This window comes from Exophiala oligosperma, assembly GCF_000835515.1.
Source record: "Exophiala oligosperma strain CBS 72588 unplaced genomic scaffold supercont1.2, whole genome shotgun sequence".
In the NCBI taxonomy this organism is placed as follows: domain Eukaryota; kingdom Fungi; phylum Ascomycota; class Eurotiomycetes; order Chaetothyriales; family Herpotrichiellaceae; genus Exophiala; species Exophiala oligosperma.
Window position 1 is genome coordinate 1,549,818 of NW_015622819.1, and position 26,358 is coordinate 1,576,175.

At 51.6% G+C, this 26,358-nt stretch overlaps 8 protein-coding genes across 8 annotated transcripts; 4 read left to right on the top strand and 4 right to left on the bottom strand.

Annotated features, from left to right (window-relative positions):
* The first annotated feature begins 451 nt into the window (after positions 1-451).
* PV06_02021 (uncharacterized protein) lies at positions 452-6,392 on the top strand. Its single transcript, XM_016402664.1, has 3 exons — positions 452-550; positions 985-5,422; positions 5,471-6,392. The coding sequence occupies exons 1-3, from the start codon at positions 541-543 to the stop codon at positions 5,646-5,648; spliced, it is 4,626 nt and encodes a 1,541-aa protein (XP_016266561.1). The 5' UTR covers positions 452-540; the 3' UTR covers positions 5,649-6,392.
* A 280-nt stretch (positions 6,393-6,672) lies between these two features.
* Positions 6,673-7,140, bottom strand: PV06_02022 (uncharacterized protein; the record flags this gene model as incomplete). The annotated part of the gene is made up of 1 exon (XM_016402665.1): positions 6,673-7,140. The coding sequence occupies one exon, from the start codon at positions 7,138-7,140 to the stop codon at positions 6,673-6,675; it is 468 nt and encodes a 155-aa protein (XP_016266562.1).
* Positions 7,141-7,821: 681 nt separating this feature from the next.
* Positions 7,822-9,626, bottom strand: PV06_02023 (uncharacterized protein). Its single transcript, XM_016402666.1, has 2 exons — positions 8,617-9,626; positions 7,822-8,553 (listed from the first exon to the last, which is right to left on the bottom strand). The coding sequence occupies exons 1-2, from the start codon at positions 8,998-9,000 to the stop codon at positions 8,032-8,034; spliced, it is 906 nt and encodes a 301-aa protein (XP_016266563.1). The 5' UTR covers positions 9,001-9,626; the 3' UTR covers positions 7,822-8,031.
* A 592-nt stretch (positions 9,627-10,218) lies between these two features.
* Positions 10,219-11,886, top strand: PV06_02024 (uncharacterized protein; the record flags this gene model as incomplete). Its single annotated transcript, XM_016402667.1, has 4 exons — positions 10,219-10,266; positions 10,320-10,789; positions 10,857-10,959; positions 11,051-11,886. The coding sequence occupies 4 exons, from the start codon at positions 10,219-10,221 to the stop codon at positions 11,735-11,737; spliced, it is 1,308 nt and encodes a 435-aa protein (XP_016266564.1). The 3' UTR covers positions 11,738-11,886.
* An 18-nt stretch (positions 11,887-11,904) lies between these two features.
* PV06_02025 (uncharacterized protein) lies at positions 11,905-13,606 on the bottom strand. The gene is made up of 2 exons (XM_016402668.1): positions 12,318-13,606; positions 11,905-12,241 (listed from the first exon to the last, which is right to left on the bottom strand). Exons 1-2 carry the CDS (start codon positions 13,455-13,457, stop codon positions 12,140-12,142), a joined length of 1,242 nt encoding a protein of 413 aa, XP_016266565.1. The 5' UTR covers positions 13,458-13,606; the 3' UTR covers positions 11,905-12,139.
* A 3,289-nt stretch (positions 13,607-16,895) lies between these two features.
* PV06_02026 (uncharacterized protein) lies at positions 16,896-19,902 on the top strand. The gene is made up of 2 exons (XM_016402669.1): positions 16,896-18,083; positions 18,140-19,902. Exons 1-2 carry the CDS (start codon positions 17,311-17,313, stop codon positions 19,278-19,280), a joined length of 1,914 nt encoding a protein of 637 aa, XP_016266566.1. The 5' UTR covers positions 16,896-17,310; the 3' UTR covers positions 19,281-19,902.
* A 601-nt stretch (positions 19,903-20,503) lies between these two features.
* Positions 20,504-23,488, bottom strand: PV06_02027 (uncharacterized protein). The gene is made up of 3 exons (XM_016402670.1): positions 22,323-23,488; positions 21,811-21,875; positions 20,504-21,404 (listed from the first exon to the last, which is right to left on the bottom strand). The coding sequence occupies exons 1-3, from the start codon at positions 23,295-23,297 to the stop codon at positions 21,371-21,373; spliced, it is 1,074 nt and encodes a 357-aa protein (XP_016266567.1). The 5' UTR covers positions 23,298-23,488; the 3' UTR covers positions 20,504-21,370.
* Positions 23,489-23,989: 501 nt separating this feature from the next.
* On the top strand, positions 23,990-25,972 carry PV06_02028 (uncharacterized protein). The gene has a single exon (XM_016402671.1). It carries the CDS (start codon positions 24,128-24,130, stop codon positions 25,538-25,540), a length of 1,413 nt encoding a protein of 470 aa, XP_016266568.1. The 5' UTR covers positions 23,990-24,127; the 3' UTR covers positions 25,541-25,972.
* Positions 25,973-26,358: the final 386 nt, after the last annotated feature.

Consider the following 26,358-nt stretch of genomic DNA (forward strand, 5'->3'; position numbering starts at 1 on the left):
GGTAGCAAACAGCTGGTTCAAACCAAAGGAGAACGGCAGAAAGTCTTCGTCTATTGCTCCTCTCGCACAAGATTGTCCCGTGACTCACAGCCAACGACGAGACAGTTAAATAAGGTGCGAAGTTCAACAGAGTGCAGGCATAGAAATAAAGGCTTCGAGGCAGTGAAGTGGGATACACACAAAAATCCCAAATGCTGATATTGTGATTGGGCGCCGCGGGGCATGACAGTGCCTGAAGAGTCACCCAGAAGTGAAAGTGTAGGCTTTGTCTTGGCATTTACCTGCGCTCTCAATACCCCCTATTAATATTGTCGCTTATTGTTTGAACCGCGGGTCGGCCAACCTTCCATTTCAGATTTTGGTGCCAGGGCTCACAGGGCCAGTCACTCCAGCTCGCCATAGCAGCCTCGTCTCGTGTGCCCCGGGCCTTCGTCTCTTCCGCTTTGCAATTCCTCTCTCCCACTTTCACGACATCACGCTTTTACACCACCATTACCTGAATGCAACATATTTGAGAACCCTCAGGGGCTCTATCTGAATATGATGGAGTGTGAGTGATCCCTTCTGATGCGATTCGTCGACTTTGCCTGCCAAAATTTTATCACGCTCTGGTCGGCGGCTGCTCGGCCTGGTATTCAAGACTCGTCGCGATCCAGTTCGAGATCATACATTTGTCGCTGCGGATCTCTCTGAGAAGGTGGCCAGGCTATCTACTGGATTTTTGAGCGCTTGAATGTCACTTTTGTGCAGAAATCGCATCGGGTTGGCCTGCCACGGTCATCCGAGCTTCTCGCCTCATCCCCATCTCGTCGCCCGTTCAGTCCATCGACCACGTCTTATATCACCTGTTATTCATCTCGGAAAACCCTTTCTTGCTGGAATTTGGTGTTTTCTGAGTCGCCAGGTGTCAAATTATAGGACCGCAGCGTCGATTTGCTGCCGGAGCTTTTTGGTAGCACACCATGCTGACGCTCTCTTCTACAGCCTCCGGCGTTTTGACGCAACCATTCCCACCCTCAATACCTGATCCTTCAAGGTCACCAGAAAACACCGATGAACGTTCCGAGCCTATAACGCAGAATGGAGCGAATTACTCCGACAGTGAAAGTGAGCTGTCCGAACCCGCAGAACCTATCGTTGCCGCCAGCTCGCTGCCACAAGTCAAGGTCGACGATGAGGACGAAAACATGAAAGATGTAAATGAACCTAGCTCTGACGAACAAGACGCTGAGGGTGATGCGGATTATGAGATGGACACTTCTATGCAAGTAAACAGCGTGAAATCCGAAGAAAACGACTCTTCCTCGGATGAGTCCATCAGACCGGCTAAGAGAAAGGCACCTCCGGTCGATGGAGATGATGACATCCGAAACAACCCAGAACTGTACGGTCTGAGACGCAGCGGAAGAGCTCGTCATGTTCCTAACATGGCCGAATCGGACGCTGAGCAGGACTCGGACTCGGACATTGCTCCTCGCCCGCGAAAGCGTTTGCGACAAGTCTCTCAGCGGTCCTCGAAACAGCATACACCCATGATCGATTCGCCCTCTATGTCTGACGATGACTCCGATGCGTATGGCGGCAAACGTGCGAGGCTCACCAAGAAGCAGCGCCGACGAATCTTGCAGTCCGCCGATAGCCTCACACCTGCTCACGCCGAAATCCGCTTCTCCACCCGTCGCGCTGCAAAAGTTTCTTCTTATAATGAAGATGAGGATGATGGCATGTTTGAAGAGGATGATGTTGATACGATGACGCCGAACTACTGGGCCAACGAACAAGACAACTCTCCTGCTATTGACGCAGTATTAAATCACCGTCTCAAAGTCGATATAACAACTCCGACGCGCACGAAGGACGACTACGAGTTTCTCATCAAGTGGCAGCAGAAATCACATTATCATGCCACCTGGGAGACTATAGAGTCTTTAAAGGATGTCAGAAGTCTAAAACGATTGGATAATTACATCAAGAAATACTTGATGGAAGATATTAGAATCGTCAACGACCCCGACATTGCACCTGAGGACAAGGAGAAGTGGCTCTTGTACCGAGAGGAGGTCGCTGAAGCTCTGGAAGAGCACAAGAAAGTTGAAAGAGTGATTGGCGACCGTGAAGGTGAAGAAGGCACGGAGTATTTCGTAAAGTGGAAGGGTCTTCTGTACAATGACGCCAGCTGGGAATCGTCAAGTCTGGTAAGCGAGATCGCTCAAACCGAGATTGATCGATACTTGGCACGCAGACGAGAAGATTTCAGATCGAACGCTACCGAGAGCAATCCTGGAACCCGACGAGCCTTCCTTCCCATGAGAGAACAGCCATCATACATCCAGAACGGAACTCTTAAGGATTTTCAACTTCAAGGGTTGAACTTCCTTGCTTTCAATTGGTCACGTTCGAAGAATGTTGTCCTTGCCGATGAAATGGGTCTAGGAAAGACCGTTCAGACCGTCGCTTTCATGAGCTGGCTGAGGCACGATCGTGGTCAACAAGGTCCCTTTATCGTCGCTGTTCCTCTCTCAACCATGCCTGCTTGGGCCGACACCTTTGACCATTGGGCTCCTGACATAAATTACGTGGTCTATAACGGACCTCAAGCCGCCCGCAATATCATCAAGGAGTACGAGTTATTTCCTGATGGCAACGTGCGTCATCCACGGTTCCACGTCCTTCTCACAACTTATGAGTTCGTTCTGCAAGATGCCCCGTTCTTGAGCCAGATCAAGTGGCAATTCATGGCTATCGATGAAGCCCATCGTTTGAAGAACAGGGAGTCTCAATTGTACGATCGCTTACGGGAGTTCAGAGCACCAGCACGACTTCTTATCACTGGTACACCTGTGCAAAATAACCTTGGCGAGTTGTCAGCGCTTTTCGACTTCCTAAATCCTGGTGTCATTAACATTGACGAGAGTATGGATTTAACTACGGAAGAAGCAAGTGCAAAGATTGCCAAGCTCACCGAGGACATCAAACCGTACATGTTACGCCGTACAAAGAACAAGGTTGAAAAGGACTTGCCACCTAAGACTGAAAAGATCATTCGAGTCGAATTGTCAGATATTCAGCTCGAGTACTACAAGAATATTTTGACCAAAAACTATGCCGCTCTCAATCAAGGCGCGAAAGGACAGAAACAGTCGCTGCTCAATATCATGATGGAACTGAAGAAGGCAAGCAATCATCCCTTCATGTTTCCCAGTGCAGAAGAACGACTGGTACCCGATGGCGCTAGAAAGGACGAAGTCCTCCGAGCGTTGGTCACCAGTAGTGGTAAGATGATGTTGCTTGATCAACTCCTTACCAAGCTCAAGCGTGACGGTCATCGCGTCTTGATCTTCAGTCAAATGGTGAGAATGCTCGATATTCTCGGGGATTACATGGACTACAGAGGTCATGCTTATCAGCGGCTCGATGGTACTATCGCGGCAGCCCCTCGTCGAATCGCCATTGATCATTTCAATGCACCAGAGAGCACCGATTTCTGTTTTCTCCTGTCAACAAGAGCTGGTGGTCTGGGTATTAACCTCATGACTGCCGATACAGTCATCATCTTCGACTCAGATTGGAACCCCCAGGCTGATTTGCAAGCTATGGCTCGCGCCCACAGAATCGGTCAAGTCAGGCCTGTGAGCGTCTACCGCTTGGTATCAAAGGAGACAGTTGAGGAAGAAATCTTGGAACGTGCCAGAAACAAGCTGATGCTAGAGTTTTTGACCATCCAGCGTGGCGTTACCGATAAAGAAACCCAAGCCCGACGTACCGCCCTGGTTGGGGAGCCTGGAAGCTCAAGTGAAATTTCAAGAATTCTCAAGAAACGTGGTCAAAAGATGTTTGAACAGACAGACAACCAGAAAAAGCTTGAAGAACTTGATCTGGATGCTGTACTCAACAATGCCGAAGATTACAAAGTGGAACAGCCAGATGGCACAGATGCTGATGGTGGCGAAGAATTCCTACGCAGTTTCGACTTTGTTGATGTTAAAGTCGATGAAATGTCTTGGGATGATATCATTCCTAAAGAGCAACTCGAGGAGCTCAAAGCAGAGGAACAGAAGAAGGCCGATGAGAAATATCTTGCTGAAGTCATCGAACAGAACAAACCTCGAGTGCGAAATCGCGATGTTGAGGATCGTGAGGCTCGGAAGGCACGAAGACAAGAACAGCGCCAGAAGGAGATTGACTCGGACAGCGAGTCCGAGGAAGGTCCTAAGGCCGACCCTGCACGGCCATTAAGTGAACGAGAGTACCGTTATCTGATCAAAGGTCACCTTCGCTATGGCTCAATCGATGATCGACAAGAAGAATTTTTGGCTGAAGCCCGTCTTCGTGGGAGAGATATTGGCGTTGTTAAAGCTGCGATGAAGGAAGTTTGGGACAAATCGACTGAGCTCTTCAACGCAGAACAGGAACGCATGGCAGAATTGGAGCGAACTGCGAATCGTCCGATCACTAAAAAGGACCGCAAAGCTATCCTTTTTGAGCTCCATGGCGTCAAGCGAATCAATGCGGAGACCATCCTTGAGCGCCCTAACGAGATGAGACTGCTGCAAGATGTGACCTCAAAGGATCCTGACTTCAAGTCGTTCCGCATTCCCGAAGCCACGAAGAGTGCAGGATACACATGTCCATGGGGAGCACGCGAAGATGGTATGCTTTGTGTTGGCATTTCTCGTCATGGCTATGGTGCCTGGGAAAAGATTCGGGATGACCCCGACCTTGGTTTGAACGACAAATTCTTCCTTGAAGAACATCGTGTCGACAAGAAAGCCGAACGCGAGAGGCTCGATGATAAGAATGCCAAGTCACCAGGTGCGGTTCATCTCGTCAGACGTGCGGACTATCTTATCTCTGTTCTGAAGAGTAAGTACGGTGACGACCCTGCCGCTAAAAGAGCCGTGGAGAACCATCATCGAAACAACAAGAAGCTACAAGCTGAACGCTCTGCCAACATCGGCTCACCCGTTCCCGGGTCCCATCGCAAGGTACATCGAGACTCTGAAAAGCCACGACACCGCCCTAGCCAGGCTCATCGTGATAGCTCTGAAAGATATGGTACTCCACGAGCTGACAGCCGTCATGGTCACGGTCGACATGATAGCGAGCGCCGAGATGAGAGAGATCGCAGATATCGTGATGACCATGGCCATGGTTCCCATCACAATCGGCACGGCAGCGAGCACCGTCGTAGCGAAAACCCCGCTGGTGGTTCCTCGTCCGACGTCGATCCACTCATGCAGGTGCTTTTCAAGCCTGTTAGAGAGAGCTTGAAGAAGATCAAGGCGACAACAAAGAGCGCCATTCCTGATTCTCAACAGCGAGCGAATGAATTAAGAGTCCTGCTGAAGCAAATTGGTAATTTCATTACTGAGCAGATAGCGGATCTTGATGACAACCATGAATCCGTTGAGAAACGTTTTTGGTAGGTCACCAACCGCTTGTTTACGAAGTACTTGCTAACGTTGACTAGGGATTACGCCGCCACTTATTGGCCTAACAAAGGTATCAAGGGTCAAGAACTTCAGACCATCCACGGAAAGATCGTGGCTTCGGACAATAAACTTGCTGGCGAGGCATCACCAAATGACGATTCAAGCAATGTTGAAGGTCGGGCCAATGGTTCTTACCGTACTTCGCCGCCTCATTGAGCGTCAGTAGATCTTGTGATCCCTCAGAAGCCTCAACTATTCAGACTTCACGGCTACATGATGACATGTCCTGAACGACGACCTGGAGTCACAGTGCATGGTTGGTCAAAGAATCATTCACATTACATCTTACTACGACAACTTCATTAGCCCTCAGGTATTCGTAACATCGATAATTAGCGACAGCATTCAAGACTAGATATAACGACCACATCTGCTATTCAACTATTGTTTGATGCGGATTGCAACGACTAGGCATGCGAGACGGCGTACGGGTAGCTACACTTCCGTTTCAGTCGTGTGACGGTTGAGTTGGAGCAACACCATCATGAAGGGGACTTCATGGAGTTTTGATGAACTTTCTTGTCCGGCGGAGAAGGGGTTTTACCGTAGGTGAGGGACAATGATGAAAAGTATGCGCGCATGGACATGCCGAACGTCGATGCATCTATACAGGGAATCATTGTCGACGGCTGTATACCAAAAGGATCTGAGCGTGGGGTTACGTGACAGTGTCCAACAAAAGCAATCAGGGCCAGAGATGGCTGGAGAGCATGCGGAAAGTAAGGCGTCTCTTGTCGACTTGAGCTTGACACGAGAATGGAAAAAAAGTCGTCACCAGTATGCTTGAATCGCTGAACCTAGCAAAAGTGTCTTTCGTCTTCTGCGAGGAAGAATTGATCGGAGATATCAATGTTTATCACATAAAGATGATATGATCCGCAACTTAATTCTTGTGGTCGATCGCTTTTCACTCCCGAAGAAGTATCTCATCGTAGACTGTCTTGCGTGATATGGACGAATATCGTCTTCTGGTCATTCCCATCTCCAACGCTGCATGCCGAACGTTGAATGCATCTATCTGTATACCTAGGCATATAACATGTTCTTCTTCGGTATCGACCATCTTCGTGAAACCCATATCCATTCACATACTAACAGATACAGCAATTCCGGGCAAAATGGAAATCCCCCCTGAAAAGGACAACATAGCTAGCCCATGGAAAACCATCGTTGTCCAGCTTCACAGTAGACCACCGATTATGAGGGCAAGCATCGCCGCCACGACCGCCACGCACGTGGCACCCGCTTTGGCCGACGCGGCCGCGTTCACCTTGAACTGCAACACGATCCCGCTCGTGAAGTTCGACTCTGCCCCGTCAAACGCGACCGTGGTGAGGTTCCCGCACTCCCTGTTCAGGGTGGCGTTGAATTGGAGGCCGGGGAGTTTGAGCATGGCTTGGTCTAGGGGGGCCCGGGCCGGGTCGCTGCCCTGAGGCGACGCGGCGAGGTAGGCGGCGCGGTAGGTGGCGTTGGTGCCGACGACCGAGAAATTGGCTATCCTGCTGTAGGATTCGCAGTCCGGGGAAGAGGAAAGGGAGGAGGACTGACGGGCGTCGAGCAGGTGGAGTGGCAAGGAGAGGGCGGTGGTCAGGGATATGAAGGAGACGAGGAGGACCAAGAAGCTGGAGGATTGCGTGGTTGATTTCATGATGATAGTCGAGGGTCGGATGTGGGTGTGTATGGCCTTGAATGAGGGTATTTGTTCGGAATGTGGTATCGTGATAGATCTGCCCTTGTAGGCGTCGATAGAAGTGTGGCCGGCCACGTGGAAGAGAACGAATTGCAAACCTGAAAAAGACAACGAGAAATTCAGTAGCAGGAATGAAGAAAAAAAAAGTAGAGCAGAGCAACCAGGCTGAAGAAAGGAAGAAAGGGGAAGAGAGAGAAGAGAGATAGAAGATCACTGTGGGCTGGGTAGAAGAGTGAGGAAAGAGGGGGAACAGATACTCCCTTAATAAGGACAGCCATCTCGAGGCAGCGCTTGAAACTATGAGACGTTCGAGCGTTCCCATGGTGCCGCCGTCAAAGGTGCGTGATGAGGAAGATCTGAAACCGATAAGGTGTCGAAACGAAACCGGAGACGAGATCTCTCCTCTGCTCCCCCTTACGGAGTCTGATCAGTGCCTTGTCCCTTGAGACGAGATATCATGAGATGAAGCTTGTGATTGTTATCATTTAGAGGAGCTTGCAGCATTAGGAGCACCACCCGAGTCCAATCTTGTGTCGATACGGTGTATGGTACGTCTTTTTTTCTTTCAGAAATCTCAGGAGGTGTTGCAAAACACACAGCCTCGTGAGTTCATGACGAGGCCGCGGGAATCGGCTATATATCGGCACCACCGTCATTTCTCGGGATCCCAATCCAAACTTCCTACTTCTTTTCACAATCGTGATAACTTCAAGAATGAAAGGTAGCTGATTTCACAGGGAGCGACAACTTGATGTACCAGCAACTCGTCAATGGTCTTGATGTTACATCTCTGTCGAGGCGCTTCATCGTTCTCCTGAAACGCACTGCTCGCATCACTGACCAAGACATCTAGTTCTTGTAGTCGCTACCGTGGAGGTATTCCTCGTATCTGATATGGGGCTGCATCTCAAAGTACAACGTCTCGGGGTCACTGTTCATCTTAAAGTTGTATGCCGCCTCTTCATCGCCAATGAGCTGCTTTTGCACTCTTCCACCGGCCACGGCGGCTTCGATGAGTAACTGGGCTTTGCAACTCCTCTCGAGGACCATGTACAGGAATGCGGCTTCGTCCACAGTATTACCAACGGTCAACAAGCCGTGGTTGACGAGGATGCAAGCTTTGCCGCCTCCAAGGGCTTCGGCAATATTCTCGCCTTCCTCGCCGGAGAGAGCCACGCCACCATACGTCTCGTACACGGAGTGGGCATCGTAAAAGTTGCAGACGTCCTGGTTGAGCATCTCCAGTGGTTTCCCGAATGCCGAGTACGCACGGCCGTAGATCGAGTGTGCGTGGCAGACTGCGTGAACGTCAGGTCGGCGCTTGTGTGCAGCACTGTGAATCGAGACACCAGCGGCATTGGCTGGGATTTCCTGCATTGCATTGTTGATAAGCCAAGAGTTCAATCACGCATAATGCGTGACAGTGTGACTAACTGTATTTCCTCCAACAACCTCGCCGGTCATGTAGTTGATGCAGACCATGTCGCTTGCTTTCATCATGCCGTAATGAACGCCAAGGGGGTTAATCCATAGGCGGTCTTCGAATTCTGGATCCCGCACGCTGATGTGTCCGCTGATACCTTCCGCATAGCCCTCTCGAGCCCAGACCCTGAACGCAGCGGCCATGTGTTCGAGTTGCCATTGTCGTTTCTCTTCGTGCGTGTTGAAGGTGGGAATCTTGGGGAGAGGTTTGCTATTCGCCTGATGGGCAAGCGACTCTAGCGGGGTGAGTTCCTTCTTCGTAGAGGCTGCTGCTGCTGCAACTTTGCAAGTCTGGACGACCGAAACAGCCTCGTCGTGTAATGCGATTGGCGCCATTTGTGTACTGGTACCTTACGTTTTGAAGAACTTTTCAATGCAAATTCGCTTGGAAAGTCTTGCTTCTCTCGTTATAGATACAAGGCATCAATGGGTCGACGTTCTCACCAGACGGAGATGAGAGTTAGGCCTTCTGATAACAACGAATTCGACGGGATAGGAATTGCGGATAAGACCGCGCGATAGTAAGACTTCAGTAGCCCACACAGTCTGAAAGGGAAGTGCGGTCCGATGAGCAGCGAAGTGGTACAAGCCATACGATTGGCAGGACATATGAGAAGGGCAAGAAAATGTTGCTGATCACAGCCTGGTATCTCTGACACATCACTTGCCTTGATTTCTTCACGACTGGGCGAAAGAACCTAGTCCGCTTTATTGATCGCAGACTCCTTTCGACACACGCAGATTAGCACTCAGCTGCCACATGCCAGAGAAATGGCCTCCTTGATGACTGAATACTGAAGTGCCTATCGTGAGAAAGATCTCTGCTTCGTCAAGCAAGCGCATTTCGTTCTTTGCAGTGGTGGTCGTACTAAGCTTCACAATGCCGTATGTAAGGTCGTCTATCCTGTTGCTTGTCCGAGTCCACTGCAAGGGTGGGAGCCACAGACCTGCCGATCATGGAGAACATCAAGGGTCGTGCTCAGGGTTATGAAGCAGGCTACACCGAGAGCAGGTTGTTGAAGAGTCGTTCTCGTCCCTACAGCGCTAAGACGTAAGAGGTTAGATCTTATCCTGGTTTGACCTTGTCAAATCAATTTGTCGAAGGCCACGCTTCATCGTCCTCTCGACCTCAATCAACCCCAGATGTAACGGGTGGAGAAGTCCCTCTCGGAATGTACAGGATGGCGGGAGACGGATGCGCTATCTTCTCTCTTGGAAGTCGAAGGCCACTATCTTTTGACGTCGATAAGCGATCGTTACGGCCACTAGGAGTTCAGGTAGGGAAATTGAAACCCAATATGGAAGAGGATCATGTGGAGGCTTTACGGACGACTCTGGACAGTCCTGGTCTATCACACTTGGACGCTGTGATCATCGCATGGCAGAAGATACTGCCCAAGGGCGTGTATTGTGACTCCCAAAAGATTTCGCACTCCCTCCCTTTCCAGTGGTTGCTCCTCACACTTCGCTGCTGAAACTACACAAGTGGCTGTATCCTAGGTTTGTCTTTGATCTCTTCTCCCTGACTGCTCTTTATTGCTCTATCCTGGCGAAATGATCTCCCGACTACAGGAAGAGCCGGAGGATGTCTTTGATCCCAAGGTTGTCACCATGGCCCCTTCGCATGCTTCCTCTCTGACTAACAATATGTCCAGATACACCTGGCATGCGAGCTTCCAACAAAATCATTCACTTTCGAAGATCTAAACCTACAACCGTCCGCTACAAGTACAAAGATTGCAGCTACTCTGCCATTTCCGATCCTTTCAGCAGAGGGAGTCCGGGCCTACAGACGCTCTCTATTCACAACAAAAGTTCTTCACAACTGTGCCGGAAGACCGGGCCCTGCCACCCTGACTCTTCGCAATGCCGCAGAATACTCGACCTTTATTAAACAATTCTGGACGCACCCCGAGACAACCCGACTGTTGTCAGAGGCAGCCGGAGTTCCCCTCCGGATCGTGATGCAAACTGAGATAGGCCACACAAACATCCAGACCAAGGGCGGTACCATTGAAGAAATGGTCTCTGAGCTCAGCGTCGAGCCACAAACCACAAAGGTGCCGTTAACGGACGAAGATCGTGCTTACGACCCTCTTCAAGCTTCTACCATCATTCCCTGGCAGTTGGTTTCCCCTATTTTTCTACTCTACACGCACACTCCTGACAACTAACACTTGGAATTTTTCAAGTTATGACTCCTATCCCTATGTCTGTGTCATTATGCTCAGCGACACGGAAGGCATGCTCGGCGGTGAAACATACATCAAGACTGGCGACGGTGTACCCATGAAGGTGATGCTCACTCACACACACTCTCTCTTACACTTAAATACCTATCCCCATCCAGTGCTCGTCCGTCCTGATATACTTACTTTCCAAACAGGTCGAAGGCCCAACTCTAGGCTACGGCGTGATCCTGCAGGGCGGCCAAGTCGAACACCTCGCCGCTCGTTGCATCGGTGTCACCGAACGCATCTCGACCATCACGTCCTTTTGCGCCGACGTCCCCCAGGTCTACGATTCGAGCCACATCACCAACGTTCGGTTCTACAGCGACCGGCCCGTGCTGTACAAGCAGTGGACGCAGTTCCGCCTCGAGAAGATGAAACGTGAGATCGAAACATTTCTGGACGAGGTCTCGACCAGCCCGACGCTCCACGACGTCCGGCGCGTCCACGACTTCGCGGCCGACCAGGTGGCGTACATCAAGCGGACGGCGCACCAGCTGATCCCCCACGAGGACATCGCCAACGTGTTTGAGACCTTTGGAGGGCCCGCCATCCGTGACGCGAGGAACATGTGGGCGCGAGCCGAGACGCGACCGGACTTCCGGGAGCGGGTCGCCTCGGTGACGCCGAGGACCTGGATGCCCGGGAGTGACCTGTGGATCGACCTCGTCGACACCAAGATGGCCATCGAAGCGGGAAAGACTATCGAGTCGCAGCGCGGACGGTTCAAGTGGACCAGGGACCGACCGTTCCTCATGGGCGACGAACTCTTGCGGCAAGGGTTGCCCGAGGTGTTTTTGTCCTGGCTTCACGCGACGGGTTTGCCTGTCACGGTCGAATGAATCATGTCTCTTTTCTTGACGAGTCTACTTGCTCAGGGACTCATTGATTGACTGTTCTTCGGATTCTTCGAAGGGTTGGGGATCATTCCGAGTTCTTTCAGTTTCGAATCGCGGAGGAAGAGCGTTCTTGACTTTAGGTAACATTTGACGACTTTATGTCTATGATAGATTTGTGACCTGGTAGATTGAGATTTTTTGGTCGACATGGTCAATTTTTCACGAAATATCTGTTAAAACCTCATTACATTCCATTTCATTCTTGGACCCCACAAGTGCTGTAACAGACAAGAATGGCTTCAATGCGGTAGAGATCTATCAAGCAGAACAAAACCCATGTGACAGCGATTGTTTTACATAGAGGGAATGATAAATACTGGTACAGGCTTCTTCCTATCTACCACTTCAAGCATGACCTCTCCGCCGCTTTCCTTGGTTCCGAGGCCGTGGTGTGACAACCATGTGGTTGATCTTCTTTCTAGGTCGAGTTTTGAATCCAGATTTGGCCTTTTGGTGACGAGAGGAGTTAGTAGTGAACATCAACAAGCGGAACGTGTAGTTCAGGTAGGATCATCAAACATACCGGAATACCCCAAGGACTGACGGGGATACGATTACCCTTGGACTTTCCTCGGCCACCTCCGTGGGCGTGATCAGCCGCGTTCATGGCCACACCTCGAACGGTCGGACGGATACCCAGCCACCGAGACCGCCCTGCTTTTCCTAACTGTCTGTACTTGAAGTTGACGTTGCTCGCGACACCGATCGTGGCGACGGCTTCCTTGTCAATGAGGCGAACCTCACCGCTGGCAAGGCGGACGGTCACGTAGTTGGCCACTTTTTCGAACCTCTTCAACTGCGCCGGAGTCAAAGAGTCCATGAGTTGGTCGGGCGTCAAGGAGGTCATGTCCATGCTGCTGGTTTCACCGATGAGCTTGATCATTTCCTTTTGCACGCTGTCTTCGCCCTTGCCGATGATGACTCCGTGTGTGCCGGCACTGCGACAAATTTTTGCGACCGAGTCCTTCGACGGGCAAATGTTGAAGATGGGCGTTCCCACTGGGATCATTCCAAGCTTCAAGCAATTGCCTTTCCACGCCGTTTTCGAAGCAACCACACCCAGATCTGTCGTGCCACCCATCTCTTTGATCAATTCTTCTGGGAGACCGCTTCGATAACTCTCGACGATATCGCCGGCCCGTAGACCCTCGGCCGCCAGGATGTATGTCCGTTCGTTCGACTTCAGATTTCTCACTAGAGCGATATGGGCCGTGCGGTTTGGATCGTGTTCGATACGCTCGACAAGGTGTTTCCCGCCCTGCTGTCGCATGAAATCCACGGTTCTGATCCTTCGCTTGTGACCACCGCCACGGTGCCGGACCACGACGTGACCGGTGTTGTTTCTCCCTCCTCGTGCATGGCCCTTTTTCGGGGCTGTAAGTGAAAACCAAGGACGGCCTCTCCACAGGTGATCATTCAAGGGTCTGACCAAGTGACGAATACCTGGGGTTCGAGGAGTGTATCGTCGGAGCTTGACTTCCTCCTTTGCGGAGCCAATACGGTCATCGGGCTCGGCTAGTGAGGAGCTCGTAAAGGCGCCGTCTAGATCTGATGTACTCGGGTGCACTGGGTCGACAACTTGCGCGTATGATCTGCGCAGAGCAGGCTTCGCAAAGCTACATGCCCTGCACAGAGTGCGAATTGGCACCCGGGGTTGGAGCATTGTCTTCTGAGGGTAACACCCCAAACGGAGGGTGGGAAAGTTGCAAAACAACAGCTCAATTCAAGTTCAGGTTCATTGGACCCCGATGCCACCTCATCCCCTGCTGTAGAAGCAGAGCAAAGTTCAATGGTGTAGAAGATGGCTTCTCCCACTGCGAAGCTCCAAATTTCGCAGTTTACATCTGAGAACAGAATAAACCAATCGGCTAACTTGCTCTCTGAGAGAGATGAGATGCATCCAAGGGCTGGTGAATGACTAAGCTGTTGACCGCGACTCCAGTTCACTTCATGATCAATATTTCTACTAATTGAGGCACGTCTCATCTTCCTGCTCACTCTGTTGTTCTTAATGATTCAACCTTGATCATAGATTGGTAGTTGCCATGGCCTCATCAGCGCAGACGTGGATGAAAGGATCTCAAGGTCCGTAGTGCTGACCAATTTGACATGACCGATCTAACCCTCTCAGATGGGTGTGACTATAGCAATTCAGCACAGATGAACCCTGTCCCAGAGCATGATGTCGAAGGACATTCAACAATGTATTCAAAGAGCTGTCAATTGCATATGGAATCATCCTATCAAGATATTGCCCACCCCTACCAAGAACCCTCCACCTCTCTTGCAGCATTCAACCGGGCATCAAAGGCCGTCATGCAGACCCTTTCCTGGCCGGAGAGCAAATTTCTCAAATGGGCCAAAAGTGATGTTGACAAGGCAGTAGCTGCAGCAGAAGAAGACCTTGCCTTTCTCGACCATGTCTCACAACAATCAGTGACGTCAAACGGCGCTCAAGATACCTTCGAAGCGAGTATGGAAAATGGTTTGTCAATCCATCCAAAGTCATCGAGCACTCTCAAGTCTTCACAGGTCGTGTATCAGAACAGAATTCGGAAACGTTGGACGAGTTTGAGACAGACGACAACGACGTCTTGTGTCAGCGATACACCTCTACCGGTAATAGACTCACCATTGCAAAGCTGGCTGACGCAATTAGCGCATTTGATGCTGACATATTCAGGCTCATGCCCTTTCGGAAGCAAATGCCGTTTCGGCCGTCATGATGCTAACAAGATTGCAATTTGCCCTTCTGTCCTTCGTGGTATTGAGTGTGTTGCTAGTGATAAGTGTGGATTGAGTCACAATGCTTCGCCAGAACGGACACCCTACTGCGTCTTCCATCTGAAGTCCAGCTGCAGTCGCGAAGGATGTCCGTATATCCATTCTGCTGTTGATCCGGACGCGTTTGTATGCACTGATTTTGCGCTGATGGGCTATTGCCAAAATGGCTCAGCCTGCAAATTCCTCCACCTTCGACATTGTCCGGATTATTCTAACTCTGGTCACTGCACAAAGGCACGATGCTATCTACCCCATGTTGACATGAACAGTCAGAGGGTTAAGCAAGCCTCAACTTCTGACTCGCTCGATGCAATGACACCAACATGGCATGAGAAGTTGGTTCGAGGTAGTGTGAGTGGTCAAGGCGGGTTCATCCAACAGAAGGACTTCATCCCCTTGTAGGTCAGTCACCTTCAGTAAGCGTGACAAAGTTCTGTTTCTGCTCCCTCCTGCATATGAGGCACTTTGGCAAATGGACGGGGCCTTTTGTGTAATGGATGTGAAGGTGTATCGGATGAAGGCTCGGAGTATCAGGAGAGGGAAGGATGCGTCGCCATCATTGCAGGTGCCGGAACGTAGTTGGTGCGTATATGCGCCCTGCTTCGCTTAGAACTAGATTCAATGCCGATATTGCATTTTGCAAAGTCTGAGGCTTCTGATCGTTATAGCCGATGCTTCTAACCTTTTCGATCTGAATGAGAGCGTGATACGGAATAGGCCTATCAAGTTGTTAGTTGTCATGGTCAGCCTCACCTTTTGGGCAGCAAGGGGCTTGCAGTGTTTCAGGGGTGGAGGCCTATCCCAAGTTTCTCGTACGGAACCAGCCACCAGCAAGCCACAGCCATGGACAGAAGGTACCGGCAAGGTCCAGGATGGTATGACTGGAGGCCCCATCGTAACTACGTCGCTTTGAAGGAAATTCTCATGATTGTTCAAGTCAGAGTTCGAAATAAGCCATCACATTGGACTAACCGTGCTGCGTCGACTCGAGCCATTGTATTTCCAGTGATTAGCCGGCCGTGTATTCTGGGAATTGGCTTAGATCAGACGATGGTATCACCGGATGTGGTATGAAGCTACGGGCAGTTCTTGATTGGGAAAACTCGCTAGGCAGGAGGTGTCATCAGCCTAGAGAACCTGGTGCGGATCGCCTGATACATCTCCCAGTCTTTTCACGCCCAAGCAATGAACGAGGACGTCAGACAGTACTCGCACGTAGTCGAATTGTCATATGGAGTCGGCGATCATGATCCACGGGTCGACGGATACATATTTTGGTCGAAAAGTTGGGGACAAGCTGTAGGCGAGGATGTTTAGCTACAAACAGAGTGTGAAGTGCAAAGAAAACAGTCCTTAGGCACGGGGTGAGAGGCCCGAGCCGTGCGGCGAGGACCGGTAATCGCAGCCTAAGAAGTCGCCTAGACTACTTACCCAGTTACTGAATGCAGTGGTTCTCCGTAGGCAAAGTAATGTTTACAAAGGAACAACACTTGGGAGCTACTCCGTACTCCATAATACTGTTGTTTTTCTCCTACATTTCATGGTCGCGTTTTCGCCCGCGACAAGCTGCTTGTTCAGTAACCATGAATGCGACCCAGCTTGTTTTACCTGGTGCCTACAGAGTACTGATTTCAAGGCAAATGACTCCGTTGGGCCTCTTGTGCAGGTGCCAGACCCCGTGGCCCCAAGACCCCCTGAGCTCGCCCTGTTTCTGTGCCTAAAGGAGACTACCTACGGAGTACTAGGAACGATGATGGCCACATGAGACTTTTGAGAGTCCCCGGGCCACCGCCAAAGTCGTTTCCGATCCCTCTCGATCGCGAAGCGCAGTTTGTGGATGAGCAGGAAGCTGCAGGCCACTAGAGGAGGTCGCATACTGGGCGACCGCTGGGAGGAGTCGATGACAGCCAGTGTCGTCGCTTGACAGCTGCAGAGTTTGCGCAGCTCTGAATCCACAGCTGCAAACCTGCCCAAGCACTCACTACAGGCCATTGTAGAGCATCCAATGCCATCCTGGTCCAGTGACTGTCCCGCCAACCACCGCCTGTTGGCTCTCACTCTCCCGCTGCTTTTTGATCCCAGGCCTCCATTGCGGTCGCAGCTACGGCCATGGGCAGGGTAAGGGAGGGAGAGAGGCACGCACAGAGAGACAGAGACAAGACACAGAGGAGGAGCAGGTCTCACGACCGCTCACTCAATCACACTCTTCTCAAGTCTCGCGCCTCTCCACACCCAGCCAAAAAAAAAGAAGTGCCCCTCAGCCAAACCTCTTCCCACTCGTCTTCCTCATCTACTCGTATCCTCTCCCTCCTCTCCTCCTCTCACCTGCCTCCGCCGACCGGGACGCGGGCCTTGGGTCTTTTTCTTGTCTGAGGCTCCCTTAATCCTTCCGTACGCGAGCGCCTCGGCCTGTACGGTATTGTATCGAAACCACCTACGCGCTTTCTCCTCGATACCCAGTACTAAAGACCCGGTCCATCTCCCTCTTCTCCCCTACCGTCTTATATCATCTACTTCTATCGTCCGGATCCTTTACCTTTCACTTTGAAATCATTATGCTCACCCCTTCTTCTACTTCTGCCTTTACAACTACTTGAGAAATCCACCATTTCCCCTCCAAAGGGTTGACACCACCACTACCATTGTTCTTCCCCACCTTCTCTCACCGCCACTTGCCCAGTTCTCCGATACACTACGCACAGCAATTGCTTTCTCGACAAAATTCTCATTCCATGGCCATGCAATATTCACAGCAGGGCTTCTATGACTTTGGCCCTCACTGGCCCGAGGACGTGAAGCCCGCCTTGACCGAAGACAATTCTTCTGTCCTGGACGACAGAGTCCTCGACTCCTCTACCCCGGCCGACATGACAGCGGCTGCTCCCATTGACACTGGACATCTCGCCATGACTAAAGTGGAGGACGACTACGCAGGATCTACGCAAGTCTGGCAGGAAAGGCCTCAAGCTGTCGTGCATGCCGCCCGACACTACTCACAGCCTTCGATGTCCTTAGCCAACGTCAACACCTCGTTCTTTGCTCAACCGCCTTCTACTAACTGTGGTTCCGGATTCGCGCAGACCCCTTCCTGGCCACTCTCGGCACGTTCGGAGGCTAGCACTCCTACGCCATTTTTCTCAGCACAGGACCAGTTCAGCCAGCAAGTCCAATATAACGGCGGCCCAGTCACGTTGTCTGGGTTCTCTCAACAGGATCCCTTGTCGGCAGTTTCCATGTCCCCGCAGTCGAGTCAAGGAGGATGGGCCTCGGCCACCTCCTCAAATGCCACGGTGCGCAGTCGCCGTCTGCGGCATCACAGGTACCGGGCTCCCTCGCCTGGACTGGTGGTCAGGTCAGATGGTATCAGGAAGAAGAACGCCAAGTTTGATATTCCCGCCGAACGGAATCTCGCCAACATCGACCTCCTTATTGCGTCGTGTGTGAATGACGAGGATAAGAAAGAACTCAAGCAACAGAAACGTCTTCTCCGCAACCGTCAAGCTGCGTAAGTGCTCCCACTGTTGTTAGCGTCTGTCGACATACTGACCCATATTGGTGTAGGCTTGATTCCCGTCAACGCAAGAAGACTCATACTGAGAAGCTGGAGCAAGAGAAGAAGATCTTCACGGACCAAAAGAATGAGATGGAAAATACAATCGCTCACCTCGAAGCATCTCTCCACCAAGAGAGAGAACAGTGGGCACGTCAACGCCAACAATGTGAACAATATATCCAGCGACTGCAGTATGAACGGGACGAGGCGATTAGGACCAAGACTCTCGATACCGCCGACCTTCGACGCCAGAACAACATTCTCAAGGATACTGTCAGAGAATTGGAAAGGCAACAGCATGTCAAAACCTTTTCGAACAGTGCTGCCGATGCCTTCACCAATGACTTTACCAACTTCCGAAGTTTGGACCTCGAAGACACATGGGAAAATGAATTCAGTCTGATCAACACAGAGGACCTGAAGATGGAAGAGAATGAGACACTTCAGCGGCAAGCGACCCCACGTCCCCACACATCGACTCAGCCCTTGGAAGGCGATAGTCTCGACGTCAAGGTCGATACTGGCTTCAGCTGGAATACTTTCTACATGTGCCTGCTTGCCGGTGCCTTCATCGTCTCTCAGACCGGCTCGCAAACGACCAATGCAGCCTCAGCTGCTGTCATCACCCCTATCATGCCAGCCCTTGCTGACGACTATCGTGCCGAAGCTGGCAACGTTCTCAACGCAGTACTTGCTTCCGCTCCGGCCGGTGCACATGAAGCACTTCCATCTCGTCCAGCATCGACCATAGAACACAGCGACTATCAACAGGCAAGAGAGGCACAGTCCGACATGATGTCTTCCACCGGACATGCTGCTGAGACTTCTTTGGACAGCTTGCACGCAACACTCACAACGCCATCACGTCATCAGCAGACCAGTGCCGCGTTCTCTCTATCGGCCTCCTCCTACAACCATATCACCAACGGGGGCAGTGTCTTTGACGATGATGACAGTGACGATGTTGAGATTGTTGAAGTCAAACCTACTCGTCTTCAGCAATTGTTTGCCAACATGCGAGCTGAACAAGATGGTATTGACAGGATGGCGGGTATGAGCAGCAAAGCCTCCGAAAGGAGTGTCCTCCTTGACCGTGTCCCCGAGAAGGTCCTCCGGGACTTTCGGGAGATGATTGCTCGCGTGGAGTAAGCTTAGGACTGAGTCTGGGCTTGACGCCAACCACAAATTGCACTTGTTCCCTATGTCTCCTTTTTTCGCGCTTCTTCAGCTCTGGACACCTGTCTTGAACAAGAATGATACTCGACCACCACAACAGAAACAACTACAAGATCATCGGCTCCAAGGCACAATTTCTTTACTCCTACCATAGTGGTTTTGTCTTTATTCGGTATTGGTTTGGGGATTTGTTTTTTCTATATGAATTGAATGACCACTACAAACGAATGGAATGGAAACTCTGGAATTTTTTTGGACTATCATAACGACCGTTACGAAACAGATGGAAATTGGGAACTCAGAACAGCACAGAATGGGGCAACAGGGCAATTCGGGACTGGCTAGGGCACAGTATGAACGACCAAGTATTGTTAAACAAGTTGTTTTGGATGATTTGAACAGAACTTGAAAATGAATTGGGGACCAGTCCGAAAGTATCTTTGCCATTTTTTTTGTTTTCCATTTGAGCTAGCCTTGACGAACAAGAGCAATCTTTTCTGTCTTCATCACTGATATACAGAGATCTTTTCTTGTTGTCTTTTCAAAGTTGTGTGTGACTGAGTGTGGGTGTGCTCCTGAACAAAATGGGGCGAGGATGATAAGGTGGTGGGTGGGTTGGGCTTTGTTGCAAAGGTTACAGATTCCACGAGTTACAAGGGAGAAGAAGTTGCAACACAACTTGGGCTAGCCAGATTCACGATATCGACGATGTTTACCTGACTTATGATCCATATGATATAGCATGACTACCTATGAATGACCTGAATGAATGAAATGGGATATATCGTTCTTGTCATCATCATCATCATCATCATCATCCTTAGCAGTATCATCTGTACTCCCTCACGCCCTCGTCCTGTCAATCGATCATGACGGTGGACGCGCAAAATACAGAGGACGCCTGACTCCACCGTGCTTCCTTGGGTGCGGGCGGGTGTGAAGATCAGGGGGGCGACTTGATGGGGGACGAGTGGCGATCCGACCGGCGCCCGCCAGGAATGAGACGCATGGTCAAGACCGGCGGGAGGAAGGAGAAGGCAAACATGGTCGGCACTCAGCACCGGGGACTGGATCCGCTACATGGAGACGCTCAACACTCAAAAATGCCTGGGGGGAGGGCGGGTGCCTGGCTCCAGCAAATCCGACTGGAGAGAAGCAGTATATTGGCCGTCAACAGGCCGTAAACATGGACGGGGAAAAAAGGTAGAGACAGAACCACTTGATGTTCGCATTCAAACGACTATCCGGGAATGAGGAGTCGGCATTAGCAGACGGGAAACGTCAAAGCGACCAATATCCAAGTAGATGCTTATCCCGTGTTGTGATGATCGTGCGATGATCAAGCGTGCAAAGAAGCCCATTTCTCATACTCCGTATTGTGACCAGCATTCTTACTCGTAGAGAAAGGAGCGGCAAAGACACAGACCACGACAACGACGGCCACTTGGAGGAAACCCACCCAGAAGAAGACAACTCCACTCCAAAATAATGACGCCCTATCCCCCAAGGACTCCAAAGCTCGAGGAAAGCAATCGAAATGTTGCTCCTGTAAGAGAAATGATGGGCATGGCATGAGCGGCTTGTCCCTGCGTCATGCATGTGGATTCGCAGAAGGGAGACTGACCAAGACTGCGGCCGTTATCATCACCAGACCGGACAGACAGGATGGGTCAAGTTGTCCGCCTCCCTGAGGTCGCGTCGAGACTGACCATCGATCAAGCTCATTTGATGTGTACGCCAAGACTCGTCAATGTAAATCTCATGAGCTCATGAGCCAGGAGCAAGAAAACAATGTATGCCCAACTTAAGGCTGGAAATGAGTCAAAGATTCGTCCCAGGCCTGCTTGACCGCCTCGTTCAACGCGCGTATCCTTGTTGCCTGGACACATCGATTCGTATCCCGCAAAGGCTTTCGAAGCCGACCTGAGAGTAGCCAATACGATATGTGGTGGAGGGCTTGTGTAGACCACGGGCCGGGCTCAATGAGACATGGCGGGCGACCAGTAGCGATCACCAAGCAAGACTCGCTTAAAGAGACATTTCTGCTGGAGGATTTTCCGGCCTCACTTGGGCGGGTCGTACTTTTCCTTCCAAATCCTGTTGACCAAGAGGCGTCAGCAAAGATCCCACACCAAGACTTGGGAGTCGGGCAAAAGCCTTCAAACATGGAATCAACGCCCAATTTTGCGGTCCCAAGTGCCCCGTCAACCCAACCACCTCGATTTAGGCAGTTGAACCTTTCAGAGTCCGTCGACTCAGAAACAAATCGCAGGCCGTAGACATGGTGGCCCTGGCCGCATGTGCGGTCGCATAAGTCGGTGTCCAAGTTTACCGACGAATCAGGTGAGTCTTGGCGTTGACATTCACGACACCGCCATATTTTCGACCCGATTCGGCCAAAAAACCAGACAGGCCAGGAACAGGTGACGATGCACGATTGGGGCCGCGGATGGAGCGTGTGCGCGAGAGAGGGTGGGAGGAGATGTCAAACGACACCACTTACCAGGTATTCCCTAGTGTTTTTGCACCGTTCTTCTCCGCCAATCTGAGAAGCTGTGCCGCTTTAAACTAGATCGCAAGGTGCATGCGTCAGTGCGCCTGTATTTCTCCGAGGCAAGGGTGCAATGTGATTCGCAGCAGGAACACCACGGGGGACTAATGCAAGGTACAGCAGCGAGATGCCAGTGAGACGGCCTTTGTGTGGCTGTGGGACTTATGCATTGCTGCCCAAAGTGAAGCAGCGACTGAGAGCGACCTGTATTTGGCTGGTATGTGTATTTGGGGGCCGTGTTTGGTCAGAGCCGGATTCATGGGATGATTAGTGCTGAATCACACAGGGAACACAAGCACACCCGCTGTGCGATGGCTGAGGTCGCTCACGTTCGCATGGATCGTTGAGCCTCAACTGGCTCGCTGCTGGCACTTGTCACGTGTGGGGATTGGGATCATAGGGGCTTCTCGAGCACAGTAGCACATAGTGAAAGCAGGTAGACGGATGCACGAAGAATTACTCACCTTGTCCTTCTTGCCCCCAAATCCTTCCAGATAACACCAGGCCGCCTCATTCATTGCGTCAGTGTCTCCCAGGTTGGCGGCTGTCTCGTAGTATTGTCTCGCTGCGACTTTATCGACTGGAATGCCCCAACCATGTCGGAAGCAGTTTGCCAGTTCAAAAATGGCAAGCACAAGTTCTCCTTTGGCCGCGCCTCCCTTTTTCATGCCGGCTTTCAGCGCATCTGATTCGATAGTGGCTGAGTTGCTTGCAGCCGCTGACAGATAGGTTACCGCCCGCGCAGGATCGGGCTGGCACCCCCAACCGTGGCGAAGGGAGAGTCCATACAGAACTTGGGACAAGACATTGCCGGACTCAGCCAGTTGGCGAAACATTTCTGTTGCCTCTGACAGGTCACCAGACTCATGAAGTTGGATGGCCTTCTGAATGTCAATGTCGCCCTTCGGGTCGTTCACACTCCGTGCTCGCTGTCTCGTGCCTAGGCTCAGACTCTCCAGTTCGTTCGTCGGTGATTTGGCTGGGAGTATAGGACTTTTGCCTGCTAGTTTGGTGGCCCGTTCTTCCCATTGAGCTTCTCTGTCCTGACGATCACCAGACTCATTATATGTATCTCGAATGTCCGGCAGGTCAGGGGGTAGATTGACCGAGCTGGTACTACCCGACCGGTCTTTATTCAAATGTAGGCGCTCCGATAGTCGCCTGCGGTCTTTTTTCTCCTTCTCTGGGGACGACATGTCAGATCCGCTGGGGCTGACACTCTTGCGAAATCGACTGAACGATCGTCTCGAGGCGGAAGTGGCCCTTGGACTAGCAGGAGACGGATCTCTCACATCGTCAAAGGTCGGGGGATTGATGTACTCTTCGGTGTGCGTGTCTGTACGAACAAAGGTGAACTCATTCGCCTGCGGTAAGGGTGGCGGTAGGATTCCCTCGTCATCAATCTTCTCCTTCTTCTTGAGTAAATCTCTCAGAGGCATGTTACCGGCGAGTTCTTTGGAAGGTTACAAGCTGCGAAGAGTCTCTTTGTGAGGGTTGGGAGATGGGCAGTTAGACAAGACGAAAGCAAGATTAGGAAATGCTTCGATACTGGCAATATCTCTTGATATTGAGGCAGGAGCAAGACATATCAGGCATGCGCAGGCTTTGGAATGCGTTGCGGCTGTGCCAGCGGTTATTGGGTGAGATTGCATCAATGGATAGCATTGGGAAGAGGAACCCTTGGCCACATTTCGCGACGAGGTGGGGGCTGTTGTACGGTCCTTGGGCTAATCTACATACCACGGTATCCTAGGTGGTAAGTATATAGAGACGGACTGCAAGAATTGTCAATGGACATTCCGTATGTTTGTCTGTATATACGTTGGCTGATCTGGTTACTATCTGACTTTTGCGAGTTGGTGAGTATGCAAAGTACAAGATTCCCTAAAAAGATCCCCCAAGGTGAGGCTGGTGAGGCTGCCCAGGTACCTTACTCCGCGAACTACTCCGTACTATGAGGGGCAGGCATTACTTACTATCACCTCCTCCAGGGGATAGACATCACTTATTATCACTTCCTCCAGGGGATAGACATCACTTATTATCACCTCCTCCAGGGGATGACGGGGCGCTCGTCTAGGCACCTGGCCGGAGTCGGGACTGAGTTACTCCGTACATCAATCACGAGCCTGTCATATATATATTGTGTCGTCTTCATCATCATCATCATCAAGTGCGAAGTCCTCTCATCATTACGCTCAATCGATCTGCCCTTTACCTACCTACCTACTCACTTTCATTCTTGGTGTAAACTGAACCATCCCCAGCCATGAAAATCCTCGAAATCCCACAGGAACTCCTGGCCCATATTCTATCCTTCCTACAGCCGCAAGACATCATACGCTTCAGTCAAACCAACAAGCGAGCTCAAAGGTTCGCCAGCCCCCAGAACCAGACCCTCTGGCGTTCAGCTTTTCTGCACTTATTTGATGATCCCAAAGATGCCTGGTCTCTAATGCCCAACTCAGCCTCCCTCCTCAAGGACTCCCAGTTCAACTGGTACCTTGAACTCGTGAACCGCTTATCAGCACTCCGAGCCATCCGTTCCAAATGGTGCGTCGCCGACGAAACGCGGCGTGCCAAAGACCACATCGACTCGTTGCTCAGCATCCTCGACACGGCCAAATTCGGTCCCAACGCGCGTGACTTCGCCCCTGGGGTCCTCTACTACGTGGACGGCAGGGATCTGTCGCTCAACCTGCGAGCCCTGTCAGACACGGACTCATTCCGTGAGGGTCTCGAGAGCCTGATCCACGACACCGGCACCGTCCTCAACTCGCCGCACCGACCCGTGACGAGGTCCATGGCCTGGATCGAGAACGAAGTCTCCCGCCCCGAATGCGCGTCCAGACTGCACGTCCTGTTCGGTTTGACGGTGCGGGAACGCCTCGAGCACAGGGCCCGCGGCGCCGCACGACGCAAGGTCTACGACTGGTCCCTCAGCGGGCCCGACAACGACTACGGCCCTTTCAAGCGCGACGGCAGCGGCACCGTGGACTGGAGTCTCCTCGAGGGCATCCACAGCGTCGTCGCGCGCAACTTTTCCATGTGCGTCGGGGACCCCATCTTCATGCCCCAGGGGTTCTCCTTTTCGATCCCACACCGGACGTTCCGCCGCCCGGAAGTGCCGCACGACTGGGCCAGGGTCACGGGGCCGTGGCTGGGCACGTACGCCTTCCTCGACTACTCGGACCTGTTTGCCTACAATGCGTGGGAGATGCGGGCCGGCCCCCGTCCGACGCTGGACGACGAACCCGAGGCGTGCGGCGACCTCATGAGGCTGGACCTCGAGCTCGACGCCTCCCTCGCCGAGGATTCGTCTTTGCACACTGCCCTACCGGTATCGCACGATCTTCCACCGTTGTACTTCCGCGGCCTGTCCCGCGGCCAGTCCCGCGGCCAGGCCGGCACGCACATGCCCGTCATCTCCGTACGCGGGTGCGCGTGGCTCGTGCCGGGGAACAGGGAGGTGCGGTGGCGGTTCATCATCAGCTACAGCGGTCGGGATCAGTGGCAGCTCGAGGGCGTCCAACCGGGGGGGATCAAGTCCGGAGGCGTGTTTGGACTGTGGACGCAGTCTGACCACGAAATGGACGGGCCCGTCGGACCGTTCTGTTATTTCCCCGAGGAACTGTGCAGGCCGAAGAGTGTCGTGCTGGTCTTCCCCGACTCGAATACCTAGTCTACGAGGGGAGGCCGTCCAGTGATCGGTCACACAATGTCGAAATTGACATGTACGCCGACACGGTGTCGTGGTTATCAGCACACCAGGTTTCCCTCATAGAAACAAGATGGCAGAAAGAAAAAAGTTCGACTCAAAGGACTCCCTGACGTACCGGCGCGAGCCGAGCACACAACATTGTTCAACGTATGACGAGTATGGTAACGACCGTGGTGATGGTTGTACTGCCAGGAAGTGGAAATGAACCGAGTTTGGCCTGTTTTCCCCATACAAGGTACAAGTTCTGGCGTCGAGCACGGCGGAGGATCATCAAGCGAGTTAATATTTGGGAAGGGCTTTAGGTAAGAAGCAAGGAAAATCAATCATGCTTGGGTCCCTATTTAGATAGGCGGTTTAATTGTCCAAATCAGTTAAGTTAGATTGCCATTTCTATATTCTAGGCTAAAAAAGCCATCCATTTCCCCGAAGCTTTCATCAAAATGTGGTCATGAACTTCGTAATCGGTCGTAATAATAATGATTATACGGAGTGAACAGCAACTGTAACTCGGCATCTTCATCGTCGTGCCTCTGGAAGAGTGACGGAGAGGTCTGGCCGAAAGATGGGTACCGTTGTTCAAAGCCTCCCAAGAAATTTATTGCGTCGTTTGATTTCAGCCCTCAGAGGTGACTTTTGAAATTCTGTCTGGATTGCGTTTGCGTTCAGACACAATTCGTCGAGGGCATTGTAGATGTTCGCGGTGTCTCATTTGCCTGTCAACTCGGATATCGGCAGGATGGGAGATCTCCTTGGGTCCTTGGAACGTTCATCACGGAGAA